The 19,155-nt window shown below is 32.3% G+C and overlaps 1 protein-coding gene across 1 annotated transcript; it reads right to left on the minus strand.

Annotated features, from left to right (window-relative positions):
* Positions 1 to 9,497: 9,497 nt before the first annotated feature.
* Positions 9,498 to 14,316, minus strand: LOC106394832 (aminodeoxychorismate synthase, chloroplastic-like). Its single transcript, XM_013835390.3, has 14 exons — positions 14,164 to 14,316; positions 13,386 to 13,712; positions 13,167 to 13,298; positions 13,018 to 13,085; positions 12,806 to 12,870; positions 12,613 to 12,679; positions 12,311 to 12,520; positions 12,102 to 12,228; positions 11,667 to 11,953; positions 11,502 to 11,581; positions 11,331 to 11,433; positions 11,166 to 11,248; positions 10,477 to 11,085; positions 9,498 to 10,208 (listed from the first exon to the last, which is right to left on the minus strand). Exons 2-14 carry the CDS (start codon positions 13,705 to 13,707, stop codon positions 9,671 to 9,673), a joined length of 2,691 nt encoding a protein of 896 aa, XP_013690844.2. The 5' UTR covers positions 13,708 to 13,712; positions 14,164 to 14,316; the 3' UTR covers positions 9,498 to 9,670.
* Positions 14,317 to 19,155: the final 4,839 nt, after the last annotated feature.

Genomic DNA, 19,155 nt, shown 5'->3' on the forward strand with positions numbered 1-19,155 from the left:
AATACACTTTATGTAAGCTTGCTTTTTATTACAGTAAGGTTTTCCTCAATTTGGTTAATCTCTATACCAATCACATGTTTCTCGCCTTTTAAGGCCACATTTTGCTTTAAGATTATTTATTAAACAAACCCAAAAAATTAGAAAAATGAGGCTTCAAATATATATATAAGAATATACGAAGCCTTTTTTTATTTTAAGTTCTCCAATTGAAAACCCGACAACTAAATTACAAACCCACGTGATTCCTTCTACATTTTTAAAATCATGTGTATCATTCTCGTCTCTATAATATTATTTTAAAAGTCAGTTTTTTATGTATCGCGTTCACGTTAACTCTCACGGTGGTTTATTATACTTAAACCCTTAATGAATTAAAAATATTATTAGAAATTTTCATTTTTTTATTATTAGTGATTTCCATTAATAACAATTATCCATGTTTCTTTTTTTTAATATAACTGTGATTAACTTTTTAGTGTAATTTTCATTTTTATTAAAAACATAAATAATAAAAGGAATTTTTTTTATAAAATGTAAACATAGACATTTATATAAAACGAATTTAGTTTTTCTATTCTTTATGTTTCCTACAACAAAAATAAAAAATTCAATAACTTTTAAAAATTTATACTTATAAATATATATATATATAAATAACTTCACAAAACTTAAAAATAATAATAATTCAGATATATTTTTCTAAAATATAATAATATTTTTATTATAAATATCTTTTGATCTAATAATTAATAAAAAAATAATTTGGAACAACATAAATGATTATTTAATAGAATCCAGTTTCTTATCTGTCATGCTCATATTAACTCTCATAGTGGTTTATTAGACTTACACCCTTAATGAATTTAAAAATATTATTATTGATTTCCATTTTTTTATTATTAGTGATTTCCATTAATAACAAGTATCTATGTTTCCTTTTTCTTAATAAAACTGTGATTAACTCTTTAATGTAATTTTCCTTTTTATTAAACACATAAATAATAAAAAGAAAAATTTATAAAATATAAACATAGACATTTATATAAAAAAGAATTTATTTATTTTATTCTTTATGTTTCCTACAACAAAAATAAAAAATTCAAAAAATTTCAAAAAATTATACTTATAAATATATATAAAAATAACTTCACAATAACTTAAAAATATAATAATTCAGATATATTTTCTAAAAGATAATAATATTTTTATTATAAATATCCTTTGATCTAATAATTAATAAGAAAATAATTTGGAACAACATAAATGATTACTTAATATCTTATTTTTTCCAAAAAAATATTATATCTTACGATTATTTTAAAACCAAATAAATATTTTATAATGTGAGGCTACAACAATATAAATAGTATTTCTTATTTATCAATATATTTTTGATTGAATGATTAGAATTTTCATAACAAAATTTATTAACACTTCAATTTTTTAATTTTATGGAAAACAGCAAATAGAAAATTATACACAATCTTACAAAATATATTTTTCCTTCTAAGATAAAAGTAACAAGATGAGCTTATTTTAGTTTAATTGTAACAAAAAGAAACTGTGATCCAAAAATCGATAAAATTCAATATACTAAATTATTAAAAATGAAATCAAACAATTATTAAGATTTAGTGTGTAGCAGTGTTCTGTTGTATGAATTTTCAAAATATTACAAGTTATGTTTATTAATGCAATTCTGATTTAATATTTATGTGTCCTATTTTCTAAAACAATATATACTCATTTATACAAAAACACCAATATATTTACAAATATAAGAAAATGAACTTAACTACATGAAATTAAGAAAATAATAGTCCAATTTTAATATAATTTGTTTAATTTAAAATAGCAGATATAATTTAACACAAAATAAATATTTGAAACTATACAAAATATTATATGTGAAATCATATATCCAATTAAGATGGGAACATAACAAACTGACTTTTTAAATAATATTATAGAGATTAAAAATTAACTTAAAAGTTATAAACAAAGAATTTTCTTTTATCAATTGTTTTAATTCAATCATTACGTAAATGTTTGTATCCGTGCATGAACACGGGAAAATCACCTAGTAGTGGATTAATCAAGTAGGTATTCCATTAAATAAATTAAATTAAATTAGCAAACACATTATATAATAATTGTGTAAAGATAGATATACGAAAGCTTGAAAGCGTATTGACATGGAAACGGGAAAAGGCCAGTTTTGCTGGTTGAAAAGAAAAAATGTCAATTACTTTCCTTTATTCATAAGTTAAAAGAAATTATTGAATTGTGTCCAAAGTAAGATAGCCCGTCTCTTTCATCTTATTCAAATTAATTAAAATCATCATTATCTATAATATCTATTCACACTCTCTCGTCTCTGATCCCAACTTTTATCCATGCATATGTGAACTTCGTTCTCACATGCCTTCTATGTTACCACACCCACATATACATACACTCATGCACATCACCATATCTCCAACTATTACCATTTAATATGATCCATCATACATCCATTACCTTTTGTGTGTATATCTAGTCAAGATTGATTCAACTGACAAAAATAACGGATCGCTATATGCAATATACTAGACGGTCTAGACTCTATGTCGATTAAATAACGAGCGATGACATGAAACTACCCACCTAACTGACATAAATCTTAAATGTTTATGACACAAAATTTACATTCTATCGACATATATCTCAATCTTTGTCTATGAAAAACAAGAAAGGTAACGAAAGTGAAGACTAATAATAGATAGTGTATATGTTTATTTGTCTCTGTCATGTATAAACTAATAACAAAACAAGTTGGCTGTAGATAATCCAATTGTCCGGACTTTATTAGACTAGTGTGTGGTAATATTGTAAATTTGTAATGTTGTTTCTTAACAAATAACAAAACAATCAGAGACAAGATACTCATGTAAGAATATTATTTCAGTACATTAATTTAGCGTGGTGACGATTTGTTATACGTTCTAGAAAAATTACCAAAAACTAAATAGATCCAAGATTTCTTCACGTAGATATAAACGTTTCAATCAAATCACGAGAGAATCTTCGTAATCCTTACCGGACAAAAATAGTAAACCAATTTTATTATAAATATAAATGATAAATGACATGTAAATAAAATCATCTATATAAATTTGCAGTAAAGCAACCTAGCGGCGTATTAGGAAAGTGTATCTTAGATAAGGTTTATTTTACTAAACCGTTTTACCCTTATGTTATGTTTTCTATTTTCTCTAGGGTTACGTCTTGAAGTCGGTTTATGCCTTTGTATATATACTCACGTTAATGGTCAATACAAAACACAAGTTTAGAGTTTACAATATCATCTCAAGTTTACATGGTATCAGAGCGATAAAGTTATGTGACCCGAGTTATTTTTTTTTCTGTCGTTCGTAGTCTTTGTTCTTGGTAAGAACAACAGTCTGAAGTTATGGTCGACGGTGACATGTCTTCTGCTACCAAAAGTTTGTCTGCTCAAGTTGAGCAAGGTCAAGGTGGTGCCGTCAACATACCTACTCCATATTCTCTGTTTGCATCTGACAACCCAGGAGCGTTGATAACATCGGTGATGTTTACGGGTGACAACTACAATGAGTGGTCCACGGAGCTAGTTAATGCACTTAGAGCTAAACGGAAGTTAGGATTTATCGATGGAACAATACCAAAACCTACTATTGATGATCCTAAATTCGAGCTCTGGTCGTCTGTCAATTCCTTAATTGTTGGCTGGATTCGTTCGTCCATCGAAGCCAGGGTACGATCAACAATTATGTTTATCTCTGACTCTCACAAGTTATGGGAAAACTTGAAGAAACGTTTCTCTGTGGGAAACAAAGTTTGTATCCATCATCTTAAAGAACAGTTGGCGTCTTGCAAACAAGATGGACAGTCAGTAATGGATTACTTTGGTCGTCTTGCTAAGATGTGGGAAGAGCTGGACACAGACAAACCTCTCTCACCTTGTACTTGCAGTGCAGTAACTGTCTACGAGAAAGAAAGAGAAGGAGAGAAGGTCCATCAGTTCCTTATGGGCTTGGACGAGTCGCGGTTTGGTGTTGTGTGTCAAGGAATTATTGCAACAGACGCCTCTATTGATTTAGGTGATGCGTATGCTAGAGTCGTTCGAGAGGAGCAGCGTCTTGCCTCTTCAAAGGAACGTGAAATCCAGCAGAGTGCAGTCACTTTTATGGCTAAGAAAGAAGCATCTGAGACACAAAATTCTGGTCAAACAAGACGAGTAGTTCATTGCTCTCATTGTGGACGTCGTGGTCACGAGAAGGCTAATTGTTGGCAGCTGGTAGGTTTCCCCGACTGGTGGGAAGAGACACCACCAACCCGAGGTGATACCAGAGGAGGAAGAGGCGGTCGTGGTTGTGGAGGTTACAGCTCAGACCGCAACAAGACTAACAGTACAAAAGTCTACAATGCTCATGCTACCTCTTCGAACTCATCATCGTTTCCAGTGTTCACCGAGGAACAATTGAAAGCGCTCACTCAGATGATTAATGAGAAAAACAAATCGACTGAGAGGCTGACTGGTAAGCTTTATGGTGATCACATTCTAGACACAGGTGCCTCTCATCACATGACAGGAGAGCTCTCGTTTCTAGAAAACATCACAAGTATTCCCTCTTGCCCAGTTGGGTTTGCAGACGGGAATAAAACTTATGCGACGCATACCGGTGTCTTTCACTTGTCCCATAGCATCACATTACCGAATGTGTTGTTTGTGCCGAATTTAAACTGCTCCCTTATCTCAATGTCTAAGCTACTGCGACAGACGAATTGCTTTGCTCTTCTAACCGACACTATTTGTGTTTTATAGGATCGTTTCACGAGGACGCTGATTGGAGCAGGTGAAGAGAGAGATGGGGTTTACTATTTTAAAAATGTTATGGCTGCACGTGTTGAAGTTTCTGACAAGTCTACTCGCTCAGTTGATTAGTTTCGTTGGCATCAAAGGCTTGGACATCCTTCGTTTTCAGTGTTATCTTATTTACCGTTTGTGTTAGATTCTAATAAAGCTTCTAGTCCTTGTGACACTTGTTTTGAAGCTAAGCAAACTAGAGAAATTTTCTATGAATGTTTAAATAAAACAACAGAATGTTTTGAGCTTATTCATTGCAATGTCTGGGGTCCTTATAGAGTTCGATCTTCATATGGTGTTGTGTACTTTTTCACAGTGGTTGATGACTTCTCACGAGCAGTCTGGACTTATTTACTTCTTGAAAAGTCAGAAGTTCAAACCGTCCTTAAGAACTTTTGAAAGATGGCTGAGAAACAATTTTACAAAGAGGTTAAGATTGTTCGCAGTGATAACGGAACCGAGTTTATGTGTATGTCTCGTTTCTTTCGTGAGAATGGGATCATCCATCAAACCTCTTGTGTGGCTCCTCAACAGAATGGACGAGGAGAAAGAAAGCATCGTCACATTCTTAATATTGCACTTGGTTTGATATTTCAGAGTAACTTGCCGGTCAAGTTTTGGGGGGAGGCAATTTTGACTGCAGCCTACCTGATTAATAGAACGCCTTCAGCTGTGCTTGGTCATCGCTCACCATACGAGCTTCTGCATAATGAGAAACCAAGTTACTCATAACTCCGTTTCTTCGGGAGCCTCTTTTTTGTTCATCATCGGTCGCGTGATAAAGATAAATTTGGGAAACGAAGTCGTCGGTGTATTTTTGTTGGCTATCCTTATGCACAAAAAGGATTGAAGGTGTATGATCTTGATAAACACGAGTTCTTCATCTCACGTGAAGTTGTGTTCCAGGAATCAGAATTTCCCTTCTCAGCACCAACACTCGCTTCTCTTAACAAAGAACCCCTAGTTTCAAATGCAGAACCAGACAGTGATTGGGAAAACACTAATATACCTACCTTAGAAGACAGGGGGAGCTCGTCAGTCTCAGCAACACCTCCTATGGCCACGGTCGTTGAGAAAATAACGACATCGTCCTCTCTTATGACTGATGTTGTTGGGACAGTCGATATTAAACAGTCTCCGCTGAATGTTGTTGTTCCTGCATCACCTGCTGTTAACACACCAGTTGTACAAGCTGAAGAAGAAGTCTTAGGTCGAGGACAACGACCTCGTGTTCCGTCTGTTAAGCTCAAGCCTGTTCTTCATCACATCCTCATGAGACAGTCAAAGGTAACTCACTATATCCTTTAACTGATTACATTACTGACGAAAATTTTTCACTAGCACATCGAGCATTTCTTGCTGCTGTTACTGCTGGAGTAGAACCACGATCATACTCTCAGGCAGTCAAGGATAAGATTTGGCGTGGTGCAATGAAACAAGAAGTGATAGCTCATGAAGAAAGCGGCACTTGGGATATTGTTTCTCTTCCGAAAGACAAGAAACCAATTGGTTGTCAATGGATTTATAAACTAAAGTTTAATGCCGATGGTACAGTTGAACGTCCTAAGGCGCGTCTGGTTGCTTTTGGAAATAATCAAGTCCAAGGTGATGATTTCTCCGGAACATTCGCTCCAGTTGTTAAAATGGGCACAATTCGCAGTCTACTTGCCGTTGTCGCAGAAAAAGGATGGGAGGTCCATCAGATGGACGTCCACAATGCGTTTCTTCATGGTAATTTAAATGAAGAGGTTTACATGCGGTTGCCACCGGGTTTCACTCACTCTGACCCAACTAAAGTCTGTTTGCTCCGCAAGTCCTTATATGGACTCCGTCAAGCTCCGCGTTGATGGTTTGAAAAGCTCACAAACTCGCTGTTAGAGTACGGGTTTCTCCAGTCATATTCAGATGCTTCTCTGTTCACATACACAAAAGACTCTAAGGAGATTCGTGTGCTTATTTATGTCGATGATCTTGTTCTTGTGAGTAATGACCTTGAGCTTCTCGTCAAGTTCAAGACTTACTTAGGTGAGTGTTTTAAAATGAAAGACTTGGGAAAGCTCAAATACTTTCTTGGCATCGAAGTTGCAAGGTCCAAAGAAGGTATCTTTATATCTCAACGGAAATACTCGTTAGACATTATTGAAGACACAGGTCTTCTCGGCTGTAAACCGGTCTCTATTCCCATGGAAAAATATCAACAACTAACAGCAGAGGACACTCCACTTCTTGCTGACCCTAAGAAGTATCGCCGCTTGGTTGGTCGGCTAGTCTATTTGATGATCACTCGACCGGAGTTATGCGACACAATTCATCTTTTGTCTCAGTTTATGCAACAACCACGTGAAGCTCACTGGAATGCGGCTCTGCGTGTTGTTCGTTTTCTCAAAGGTTGTCCAGGACAGGGTATTCTTCTGCGTGCTGATAATAACCTTGAACTCTCAGTCTATGTCGATGCTGATTGGAGTTCGTGTGCAGATAGCCTTTCTTGGTGATTCACCTATTGATTGGAAGACTAAGAAGCAAGACATGGTGTCTATGTCATCTGCCGAGGCGGAATATAGGGCCATGGCCACGGCTGTTAAAGAAGTAAAATGGATTGTTCCTTTAGTGGAGGATCTCGGAGTCAAGATTGTTAAACCGGTTCGTTTTTATTGTGACAGTAAAGCAGCCATTCATATTGTTGCTAACCCTGTTTTTCACGAACGTACGAAGCATCTTGAACGGGATTGTCACAGTGTACGCGATGCGGTTAAAGCAGGTCTTATTTCAACCATTCATGTCAAGTCGAAGGATCAAATTGCAGACCTTTTAACCAAAGCTTTGGGACGTCCTCAATTTGAAGCATTGTCGTCCAAGTTGGGTGTTCAAGACCTTCACTCTCCAACTTGAGGGGGAGTATTAGGAAAGTGTATCTTAGATAATGTTTATCTTACTAAACCGTCTTACCCTTATGTTATGTTTCCTATTTTCTCTAGGGTTACGTCTTGAAGTCGGCTTATGCCTTTGTATATATACTCACGTTAATGGTCAATACAAAACACAAGTTTAGAGTTTACAATATCATTTCAAGTTTACACGGCGTAGTCATAGTCAGTTACTCAATGCCAGTGGTAGCTGGGTTGGGACTTGGGAAAAAGGGACTGTATCACTCTGAATTTAGTAATTCTGAGTGCGATCTTTGCTGCAAACTAAGTCATTTTGTTTGGGCCATTTCGGCTCAAAATGCTTAATCTGTGGTGCGTTTGTAGAAAGCTTCTGGCAATGAACTTTCCCTTTACACACAAACGTAACAAGAAAAGAATATGAATGGTGGCCGCAAATGCGTTTGATGGTTTTGTTGAAGATCAGATTGTTACACCATCTACCACCAAAAGTATATCTCTTTTTGCAAGTAGTATTTCTATATTAAAGAAAATCTGTATCCAACTTCTCGGATTTTGTAACTAGTTATCTCATCAGTATCTGAAGTTAAGCAGACAATTTAACTCTTGTTCAGATAAAAAGTTAAAATCACCTTTTACTAGTAAAATTGAAAGCAAAAGCCAAGCACACACTCTCATGGAGAATAAATAAATCATATCTCATGCTCAATCATTTTGTCTCCCATTTTCTACTTTCTCCTTCTACCAATTTTCTTCCGTCTTTGAGTGTCTTCTTCTGAGATTTTAGTTTCAATTTCAGTGTAATTACAATCATTGACTATTAATTATGTAGCTCGGCCGAACATGTCTCTACTGGACAGCTAAAGATCATTACAATATCTTGTCTTGTCCATATATGATTTGTTCAAGAACGTATTATATGTTTATAATAATGTACTTATATCGCACCAAGGAATATACACATTTCACAACACAACGCAGACGAATGTTTTGATCGTTATATCTTAATTCCATTCATTTTAACCCATGTATTCATTTTATATCAGCTTTTAACATAAGATATTTTTCAACAAAATTACTTTGACAAAAAATAAATATGATCTGACAAAACGGTAGGCAACAAATGACAAAACATGACTTTTATTGAACCCCATAAAACTCTTATGATGTCTACTCGTGACCGGATTTGAATCCATGTAATGTTTGTTTGAAAGTCATCATATTACCACTAACTATATGAACACATTTGATGTGTGTGCTATCTAAAGGATATGTGGATTTGGATACGTTTATGTTATATGAACACATATTCTTTGTACAAATCGGATTAAAGCTATCAAACTTATCTTCTATGATTTTTTCCATCCAGTCCATATATCTCAATTCTTATTTGTAACTCTTTAATTAAATTAGAAGTTGAAACCAAAATTGTAATACCTTTTTGAATGATTTTTTTATGGTCACCAGAAATTATTTTGCAACCAACTGTCCAAATGATTCACGAATATCATTTACACAATATATGAACTCAGTAAATGAAATCTAGTACTCGATTTGTGAAAGTGAAAGACTAAAGAATTGTATTTTACAGAAATTTATTAAATTAATAAGTTGTGAAAGTGAAAGAACTACAAATGTAGGAAGTGGGGTTACATTTAGGTAAAGTGTACCAACAGATTTAAAATATATATATAAAGTTTATTTCAAAGGCATCAATCAAATCACTATTTTGAAAATGAAATTTTATTTATCAATCAAATCTCATACAAGTCTACAACTATATACGTTTTTTTTTAATTTTCTATAGAAATCTTCAAATAATATTTTTATTTATTTAAAAATAACTGATAAAAAGCCACAACACAGAGCCTCGACCGATGGATGAGGAATCCCCTTCGCTTTACCGGCCCATCAAGACACAACTAGAACTAGTGTCTTCTCTGATCAGTGAACCACCATTACAAAACTCAATGACCGCATTAGCAGGAGCTCTAGTCTTAAGAACCATTTCCTCTAACTCATCTTCCGCGTTTGATAACGCAACAATTGCTCCTCCTGCTCCAATGGAAGCTTCACCCTCATGTATCACCACTGTTCTTATCACAATATTCAGATCAAATGTGCCATTATATGAGAAATACCCTATTGAGCCAGAGTAAAGACCTCTCGAACACTTCTCAAGCGAGTCAAGAATTTCGACCGATCTCAGTTTCGGAGCACCGGTCATTGACCCGCCAGGGAAAGCTGCTTTTACACATTCCACTGGACTAATATCTGACCTTTTAAGTCCACGGACCGTGCTCACCATAGTGTGTACTGTTGTATATGTTTCCACGTCCATGAGGTTAGGCACATGCACTGAGCCAGGCTCACATACACGACCAAGATCATTCCTCAGAAGGTCAACAATCATCAGATTCTCTGCTTCATTCTTCTCACTGATTACATGAACGAAAGGTCAAGTCAATGAATGTTAAAGTACAAAAATTCTAGACTCATTTTGAGTATCTAACAATTAATATATAAATATTTTTAACAAAAATTACTAAATAAAAGAAAAATGATGAACCTATTATAAACTATCAAGTGGCAAAAAGAGGTTCAGAGAAATTCTCAAATGAGATGCAATATCTCTTTCTCTCACCAATTTTTTTTTATTCTTATATTATAATGTGCTCTTATGATACTTAAAGGTTTTGGTGGTACCTGAGTTTCAATTGCAGTTTGAGAAGTTCATCTTCTTCAGGTGTGGAGCCACGAGCCATAGTACCCTTGATCGGCTTTGCTTCAAGCACTCCATGTCCGTCTAGCTTAAGAAACCTTTCAGGGGATGAACAGCATAAAGACACATTTGCATTAGAGAAGTTGAGAAAAGCTGCATATGGAGCTGGATTCCTCTCTCTGAGGTGTAGATAGAGTCCCAAAGGATCAGTGTTCCCTATCTTCAATCTGTTCTGAGTAGTGAGACAAAGCTCGTAGCTCTCCCCGTCTTTGATGTACTGCATACACCTCTCAACATCGTTGATATACTGCTCTCGTGATTTGTCAGGGACAAAACTTGTAGATGAATCTATAGGAGGAAGCGTTTGATCCTTCCACTTTCTTGTAGACGAAACGTTCATGCTAATGATCTTCTCTTCGGTATCTTTGAGGAAGGAGGTTTCTACGGTGCCATCTTGGTGAAGAGATAATACATAAACGTCATCAAGATGATGATCAATGGCGACAATGTTATCTACAAAGAAAAAACATGCATCCGGAGCCTTGGATTTGTGACGGTTATTTGGCATTCCACATTCGACTTTAATATCATACCTGCGATGCAAGTAAAGGTAGTTATATATGCAAAGGGCTTGTGAGAGAGATTCATGGTCTAAAAATGATGTAACACGTACCCAATACAACCTACGTATCCACCATAAAATTCAAAAGGCAACCCTTCAAAGTCCTTCTCATCGTAAGAGATGGATGAAAGTTCCTGGTAAATATACAGTTGAGTAGTTTTTAATGATTTCAAGTCAGAACATATATATCCACTAGGGGAAAGTCTTTCGCCATACCTTACGTAAAAAATCTAGAAAGCCTTCTTTTAAGAATCTTTTCTCAGTAGAACAGTTAGCATCTTCAATCAGAAGGTGTCCAGCATGTTTAGATGTAATCTCGCTGAAAAACAGAAAGTCATAAAAGATCATAAACCTCTATAGAGAAAGAGTAAGTGAGATGTGTAAAACCTTTGATCAGATAAACTAAATATCAACTGCTTCCAGAGGGATCCACCTTTACCGCCCATGAACGAAAATCGCCCTCTAGCCTGGAACAATGTAATTGCAACTAACATTCTTTAAAATCAAATCATTAGTTCTAGTACACAACTTGAGGAGAAATAGAGTACCAACCTTGTCACCAGAAGAAGTATCCAGCCAAAAAGTATCATGCCCTCTACTTTTACCAAAGAGTTCCATGAATATATTTCTTGCTCCACCAACTTTATGTGCAAGACGTTCAAGCTTCTTCCATTTCAACCTCAGCAATTTTGCATTAGGTTCTAAGACGTCTACACCATTTTTCTTGGCAGTAGAGAGGGACGTCCTAGGGTTACCATAATAACTAGAACCGTTTCCTGTAATTCTATTTCTGGAAAGTTCTTTCAGGAATCCACAAGCACCAGGCACCTGCATGTTTCCTAAAATAAATATAACATTATTCAGAAAAGCTCAAAGACGGTTAATTAATTATGAAGTAACGTGCAGGATACAAAAACAACAATAGATCTTAGAAAGGAGCTACAGTCTAGCAATAAGGAAATTATTAACGTAAAAAAAAGAGCTTACCGGTTTCATTAATCTTTCTTCGACGCAATGATGGAGCTTTGCAGCCATTCCAGTAATCCAGAGTTATGTCTTTGAAGTTCTTGAATATTTGACTTCCATAGGTGGTAGCAATACTCTCTGGATGAAACTGAAAGTATAATGCATATCAAAGACCGCATAACAATGAAAGAAACTAAGCTTATATGTAATCCCTAATAAACATCAAAAACCTGTAAACCATAATGTGGAAAAGTAGAGTGCATGATGCCCATTAGAATGTGTCTATCTTGTTTTCCATCAACATGGGACGAAGGCCAATAACTTTGATTATTCACAGGAACAGAGAAAGAACCATTGTCATCATAAATCGTCCAAGCTATTGGTACGAGTTCCTTTGGCAGTGATTCTTTATCTATGGTCAGTGAATGGTATCTAACAACCTGTAGAATTGAATGTCCCAAGAAAATTTTGTACTTTGTATTTAGAGAGAGATCAATGAATGTTGCATGTTAATAAAAAGTAGATGACCTGCCTTGAAATCAGAGTTTCTCCCGGATGGTATATCAGAAAACAATATGTTCCCATCATGTTCAATCCCACTACATGAAGTATATGGAAATAGTGAGTAGCATATGATCAAATATCAACAAGTTTATTCAGAATTCAATTCAGGAAAAGAAGCATTAGAAAAAGCCATGTATACTGAAAACTACATTCCTCAATACCTTAACCGTCCATGGACTGGTTCTGGTGCATGCACCACATGAGCTCCATGGACATAACCCAGTGCCTGTCAAATCATGTTGTCTTGGTTGGTTCAGAAATTCCAGAGAGAGAGAGAGAGATAAACTACTCATTTTCATGACTATACAAGAGCTAAGACCGAATAAGCTTATATATTTTTGAAGCAATTGTCATCTTTATGACGAAGAAGTACCTGGTGGCCGAGGCAGACGCCTAGAATTGGAATATCACGACACTCAAGCAAAAGGCGAAGACATATTCCTGAAAACCCGAAGTGAAGTTGGAGAAAAGAAAATCAAAGGTAGGTGGGTGGGTCTATAATTAACAGTACATGGCTGGTACCTATATCAGATGAGCACATGGGAGAACCAGGTCCAGGTGATATAACAATATTATCGAAAGCAGCGTCTTCATATAAGTAACGGTAAGCTTCTTCCCACGTCCACTCATCGTTTCGAATAACCACAGGAGGCACTACACAGTATACAAGTATAAGAAGTTTGAAAAAAAAAATCTAGAATATATGTAAAGAGAGTGACAAAGATAAAGATAAGAAGGTACCTCCATTAATAGTAGTCAATGCCTGATATATATTGAACGTGTAACTATCATAATTGTCAATCAACAACGTCCTCACAAAGCCAAGCCAAGCCTCTCCAGTCTCTCTTCTTGGCAGACTTTTCTCAGCAACCGACGAATCTTGCAAGTGTACTCCTGGCACATAATGTCTTGACGCAAAAACCTTCCTCATACCACCACAACAAAAAGGTAAACTAATGTATTTCTTCTTCGAATTCTCATCAATGCTAACCAGTTCACGAGAGAATAGCCGGCTTGCGAACGAAAATCTCAGGACATTATCACTTGGACATAAAAGTTTCATAGCTCCTAACAGAGAAAATAGGACATAAGAATTTGTTAGTTTGGGCTTATTATAGGATTCCAACTCAAAACTAATTGGTAACAGGGATTATCTCATATCTCTTGTATATACTTTAACATGCATCCAATTTTCAATGTGATACTTAATGTGATAATATGTCCACTTTGTAATGTTGGCTTTTTGGCCACTAATCTCAGGTATAATTAGTCATTTTTTGGTTGGATCGATTATGGATGAAGGGAAAAACACACAATGATTCTCAAGTGAAAATTATGGAGATTTATTAGATTCTCAATCCAAAACTTATACATTCCGATAAACCTATGCAATTTTTGTGGTTGTTAATCAATCTCTCGACTCAATTTCATCCGAACAATCTACGAAATCAACATTCGAAAATAAACAGACACACGAGAGAGAGAGAGAGAGAGAGAGAGAGAGAGAGAGAGAGCTTACGTTTATATTCAAAGACCGATATAAAGATTCGAAAGCACGAATTAGTCTAAAGAAGAAAATGGAAGAAGCTCGCGAGGATTTTGAATTGAGATGCTAGAAGAAGCACAAAGCGAGGAAGAAGAAGAAGAAAAAGGTTCCAATTTTTATAACTACGAAGAGAAACGAGAGGACTATTTATACAGAAATTTTAAATAAGTAGATATCCATGTTTAATGTTCTCATTATGACACTCACCAATTAATCAAAAATGAAATTAATTTCGCTCAGGCAATTTTTTTGTTTGTTTTATATATAGATAGAAAATATCTGAAGTGTAAATGAAAATGTAAATGTAATCTATATCTAATTTTCTAGTAAACTGATTAAAGTTTGTGTGGAATCTGAAAATTTTTAAAGTTCAAAGATTTTTAAGAGTTAAGTAGATTTGATGAATTCTTGCCATATGTATTGTATAAATTGTCATTGATTATGATTGAATAGCATGAATTTCCATATATGTTTTTCTTTCCAGATTTATCTTTCAATAAAAATACTTAAATTTTTTTATTTCAAGAAATATAGTTATTTGATGTTAAAATAATTTTTTTTTATTTTTTAATATTTGAATTTGGCTTGTTTGTTTTTTGTTTAAAGTTTCATAAGGTCACCCAATGATTTTTTCATGATTCTTGATTATGTTATCTTTAATAATTTTTTTATCTTTAAATTTCTTTTTACATTATCTTTCACATGACAATAAAAATGTAATACACAACTTTTTGTGTTTGTATATTTGTGTTTTTTGTTACATAGATTCTAAGAATCTTATGAGTATGAATGATATTTATAAAGTTGAGTGTTATGAGTAAAACTAGAGAGAATTTATGTCCCAATAACAAAAGAGTTTACTAGAATTAAAAAATTAATAAAAACTAAACTTTTTGAATAACAAAAAATTTTATATAGAATTTAAAAGTCCATAAACCAATAACAAAGGATTCTAACAAGATTGTAAGAATACATAAACCAATAACAATAAAATCTCTAAATTTTATAACTCCTTCAAAATTTAACTACCAATAACCCCCCCCTAAGTATATAAATGAAAGAAAAAGTTCAAAAAACATTAAGTTAAAAGTTCAGCTTAATTAGAAAGCACTTTACTAATTTTCTTTGTTACATGTTGTATCATAATAAACTTATTTTAGGTCAATGAGACTTTATTAATTAATTTCAAATTTATTTTTTCACACAGACTTTTTAGTTATTCTAGAAAAATCATAAGTGCTCCCTAAATTATGTGTATATAATATAGAAACGATCTGGTCTATTATCCATGTGTTTAGAAGCTAGGCTCTAGATTGCATAAAAAATTTCCTTCAATAAACAATTTTTTATAAAAATTCCACCGATGCAATATTTAGAAAATTGATAATTAATTTTTCATTATAGTGAATTCATAAATCGGTTTAAGTTAGGAAATTCAAAATTCAGTTTTAATTTTTTGGAAGCTTCTTTAGTTTATAGTTCAAAAATTCATTTGGGTTATTCAAAAGGGATATTTTCCTTATACAACATATAATATATAAATTTGTAAATTAAGTTATAAGCAGAGTTTTCCAGTGAACACGGAAACTTAGTTTATACGTGTTGTTCTAATTCAACCAAGTGGTCTCGGCGTAGTAGTAAAGGGGTTCCAGCTGGAACTTCCGCTCTGGGTTCGATTCTCCTTGGCCACCCATAGACGTTTTAAATGGCAAGAAAACTCGGATTTCTATAAAAATTTTGGTGATTAGTCTTTTAGGCATAGAAAATCTTTGGGATCACACCAATGTTATCAAAAAGAAAAGTGTTGGTTCTAATTCTTATCGTGTTTAAAAGTTGGTCCACAAACTAAGTGGCACTATATCAATATCAGTGACAAAAAATACTAAGTGGCACTATATAAAGCCAACTTTCTAGCAATTAGGAAACCAGAACTAATCATATCCTAGCACCTAAAATGTGAAAGCCACTCATTCATAGAAAATTTGCAATAAATTTTATTTGTTGAGAATTTAAAGCGAAGGAAGATGGTTAGAGATAATGATTTAAACGTTTGATATCAATGGTGATCAGACCAAGAAGGTTATGATGTATTTGAAATTTTGAATCAATTTTTCCATGTCCATGCAAGTATTATTGTTTACCTCTTCTCAGCGCATAGTATCAAAATTACATTTTTCTGATTAACCAAGAAGATCCAATCCCATAATGTTCTTGTGGCAGAAGATTAGAGTGATTAATAGTCCACTCTCCATCATCGATGATCGAACTCGAGTATGACATGTTCAATTGTAAACAGTTTGATTCATTTGAAGTGATATGATTAATTTGTAATTTATATGGATGATTTAATTTAAATAAATAATATTATTTTAATTAGACATGTAATATATATATATACACATACATATATATAGTATATTTGGTTATTATTTGGGTATACTGAATTGTATTTACTTCTCAAAATTTAACTATAATATATTTACGATGAAATATATAAAAATTCTGATTTGTTCAAAAAAGATAAAAAATTCTGATTTTTGTTTTTTTCTTTCAGCATTTAGAATTTTGATTTTGGACATAAAATTTAGATTGTTTAATTTGTTCAGTTTGTGGGTTATATTGAGTTACACATATTTCTTCAAGGAAAATTGTCAAAAATACCACAATCGTAATATCACTTTTCATGTTTACCTTAACCACTTTTATCCTCATTTTTAAAGAGGTAAAAAAACACTTATAACCCTAGGGTTAACTAATCTAGACTTAGAGTTTGGAGTTGAGGGATGGGGTAAGGTTTTGGAATGTGAAGTTTATGATTCTTATAAATATATAAATAAATACATTAAAAAATTAAAAATAGTTTCAATTTTTTTTTTTCAAATTTCCTTATTGAAATTCGAAATTTTTTTGAAAAACCCTGTAGAAAAAAAATTATAAAAAGTTTGAATTTGAAAATGTATAACTCGAACACTATACAATAATTTTTTTAAAAACAATTATTATATATATATATCAATGATATAAAAGTCTTTTGCTTATAATGTATTTGTGAAAATGTCTCTTTAGTGAAGCTAAATATGAATAATGATATTAACAATGTGGTAAACATGAAAATTCTCTTTCTTCAAACTGAAGCACAATAACTTTTGATTTTAATTAATCTAAATTGATTAGTTTTATTTATTGCATTAGTTCAGTTCTTCATCTTAAATATGCATATATACATCCGTAAATTCTTTTTTATAATTTGACATTTTTGCTTTTGTAAAAGTAGTAGGAATACTAAAATGATGATTAGTACAAAGTTCTATAAATAAGATAAAATTTTGAAAGCTCATAACGTATTTACAAATAATATTTTCTTAAAAAAATTCTAAGTAACTTTATACTTTAGATGTAGAAAATATAAATTAAAAATATTCAAAGTTATAATTGATAAGTTTTAATTATTGCACTAGTCAGTTCTTCATCATAAATATGCATATATGCTTTCGTAAATTCTTTTGTATAATTTGATATTTGTGGATTTGTAAAAAATGGTAGAAAAAAACTAAAATGATAATTAGTACAAAATTTTATTAACGAAATAAAATTAAAAAAACTCATGAACGGATATTTAATATTTACAAAATAATATTCTTTTTTTTTTAATTCTAGAAAACTTCATACTTTAGATATAGAAAATAAATTTAAATATTTTAATTAATATCACCCATAACAACTACATTTGTTTATGTGTTATTATTATTATAGGTCTGTGATGTTGTATAAATATATAAAGTTTCAAAAATGAAAAATAAAATATTAAACCTTAAATTAATTTTTGTAATAATCTGAGAAAATAAAATAACTTTATTAATTTTAGAATATATGTTATGTTGTTTGATATTATGTTATAAAGAGATGATTATTTCTTACGATCAAAACTGTTTTTTTGAATTTTTTTTATGAAATAACCTTTTATATAAAATTTATTTTCATAAAATATGTTTTCTTTCCATTTTTTTTGTAGATATGATTTTCGTTTTTATTATATGAATATTACTTTTTATTCTATATCTTTTTGGAAAAAAATATTTTTTAAAAAGTAAAAGAAAATTAAAAATTTAATTTGCATAATTTTTTAATTTTATTAGTGGCAGTCATATATAATATTTAAATTTATTAAGGGTGCTTTTGTAATTAATAATCGTAAGAATTAACGTGAGCACGATATGTAGGAAACTGATTTTTCAAATAATATTATTGAGATATCTAATTCAATATACACAGAGCCGGCCCTTGAAGGAAGCTGATGAAGTTGTTGCTTCCGACTGCCAGAAATTATAAAATTTTGCGGCCTTATTTCAACAAAAAGTTCTTATTACTTATTAGCATTAGTGGTGTGAATATTGGTGACAAGGCTTAAGCTTTGCGGGTTCGATTTTCCTTAAGAGAATAGGCCATATTTTTTATTTTTGCTTCTAACCACATAGTTTCGAGGACTGCCTCTGAATATACACACAAAATAAATAATCAGATCAGTCCAAATTCTTACAACCGAAATTAAATAGCCAATTAAATAGTAACATATTATTGTTTGTGACAATTTTTAATTATTTATACATATAAATTTTAAAAAGACTCAAAATATACTAATAAATGGAAATTAAATATCAGACTATTGTTAAATTTTAGTTCTTTTATAAATTTGTATATGAGAGAGATTTCTAAAAATTATCTTTAAATTAATTCATGTATCTTTGAATTGATCAACACTTTATTTTTACTTTGATTTTCAAAACTACATATGTATTAAATTGTACATAAGAAATTAATAATCTCTATAATATTATTTTATAATTCAGTTTTCTATTTTTCGTGCTCATGTTAATTCTCACAATAATTTATTACATTATTAACCTTAATGAATTAATTTTATTTTGTAGTTGCCATAATCAAAATTTCTCTTTTAGTTTTTATTAA

This window comes from Brassica napus, chromosome C4 (genome assembly GCF_020379485.1).
Source record: "Brassica napus cultivar Da-Ae chromosome C4, Da-Ae, whole genome shotgun sequence".
In the NCBI taxonomy this organism is placed as follows: domain Eukaryota; kingdom Viridiplantae; phylum Streptophyta; class Magnoliopsida; order Brassicales; family Brassicaceae; genus Brassica; species Brassica napus.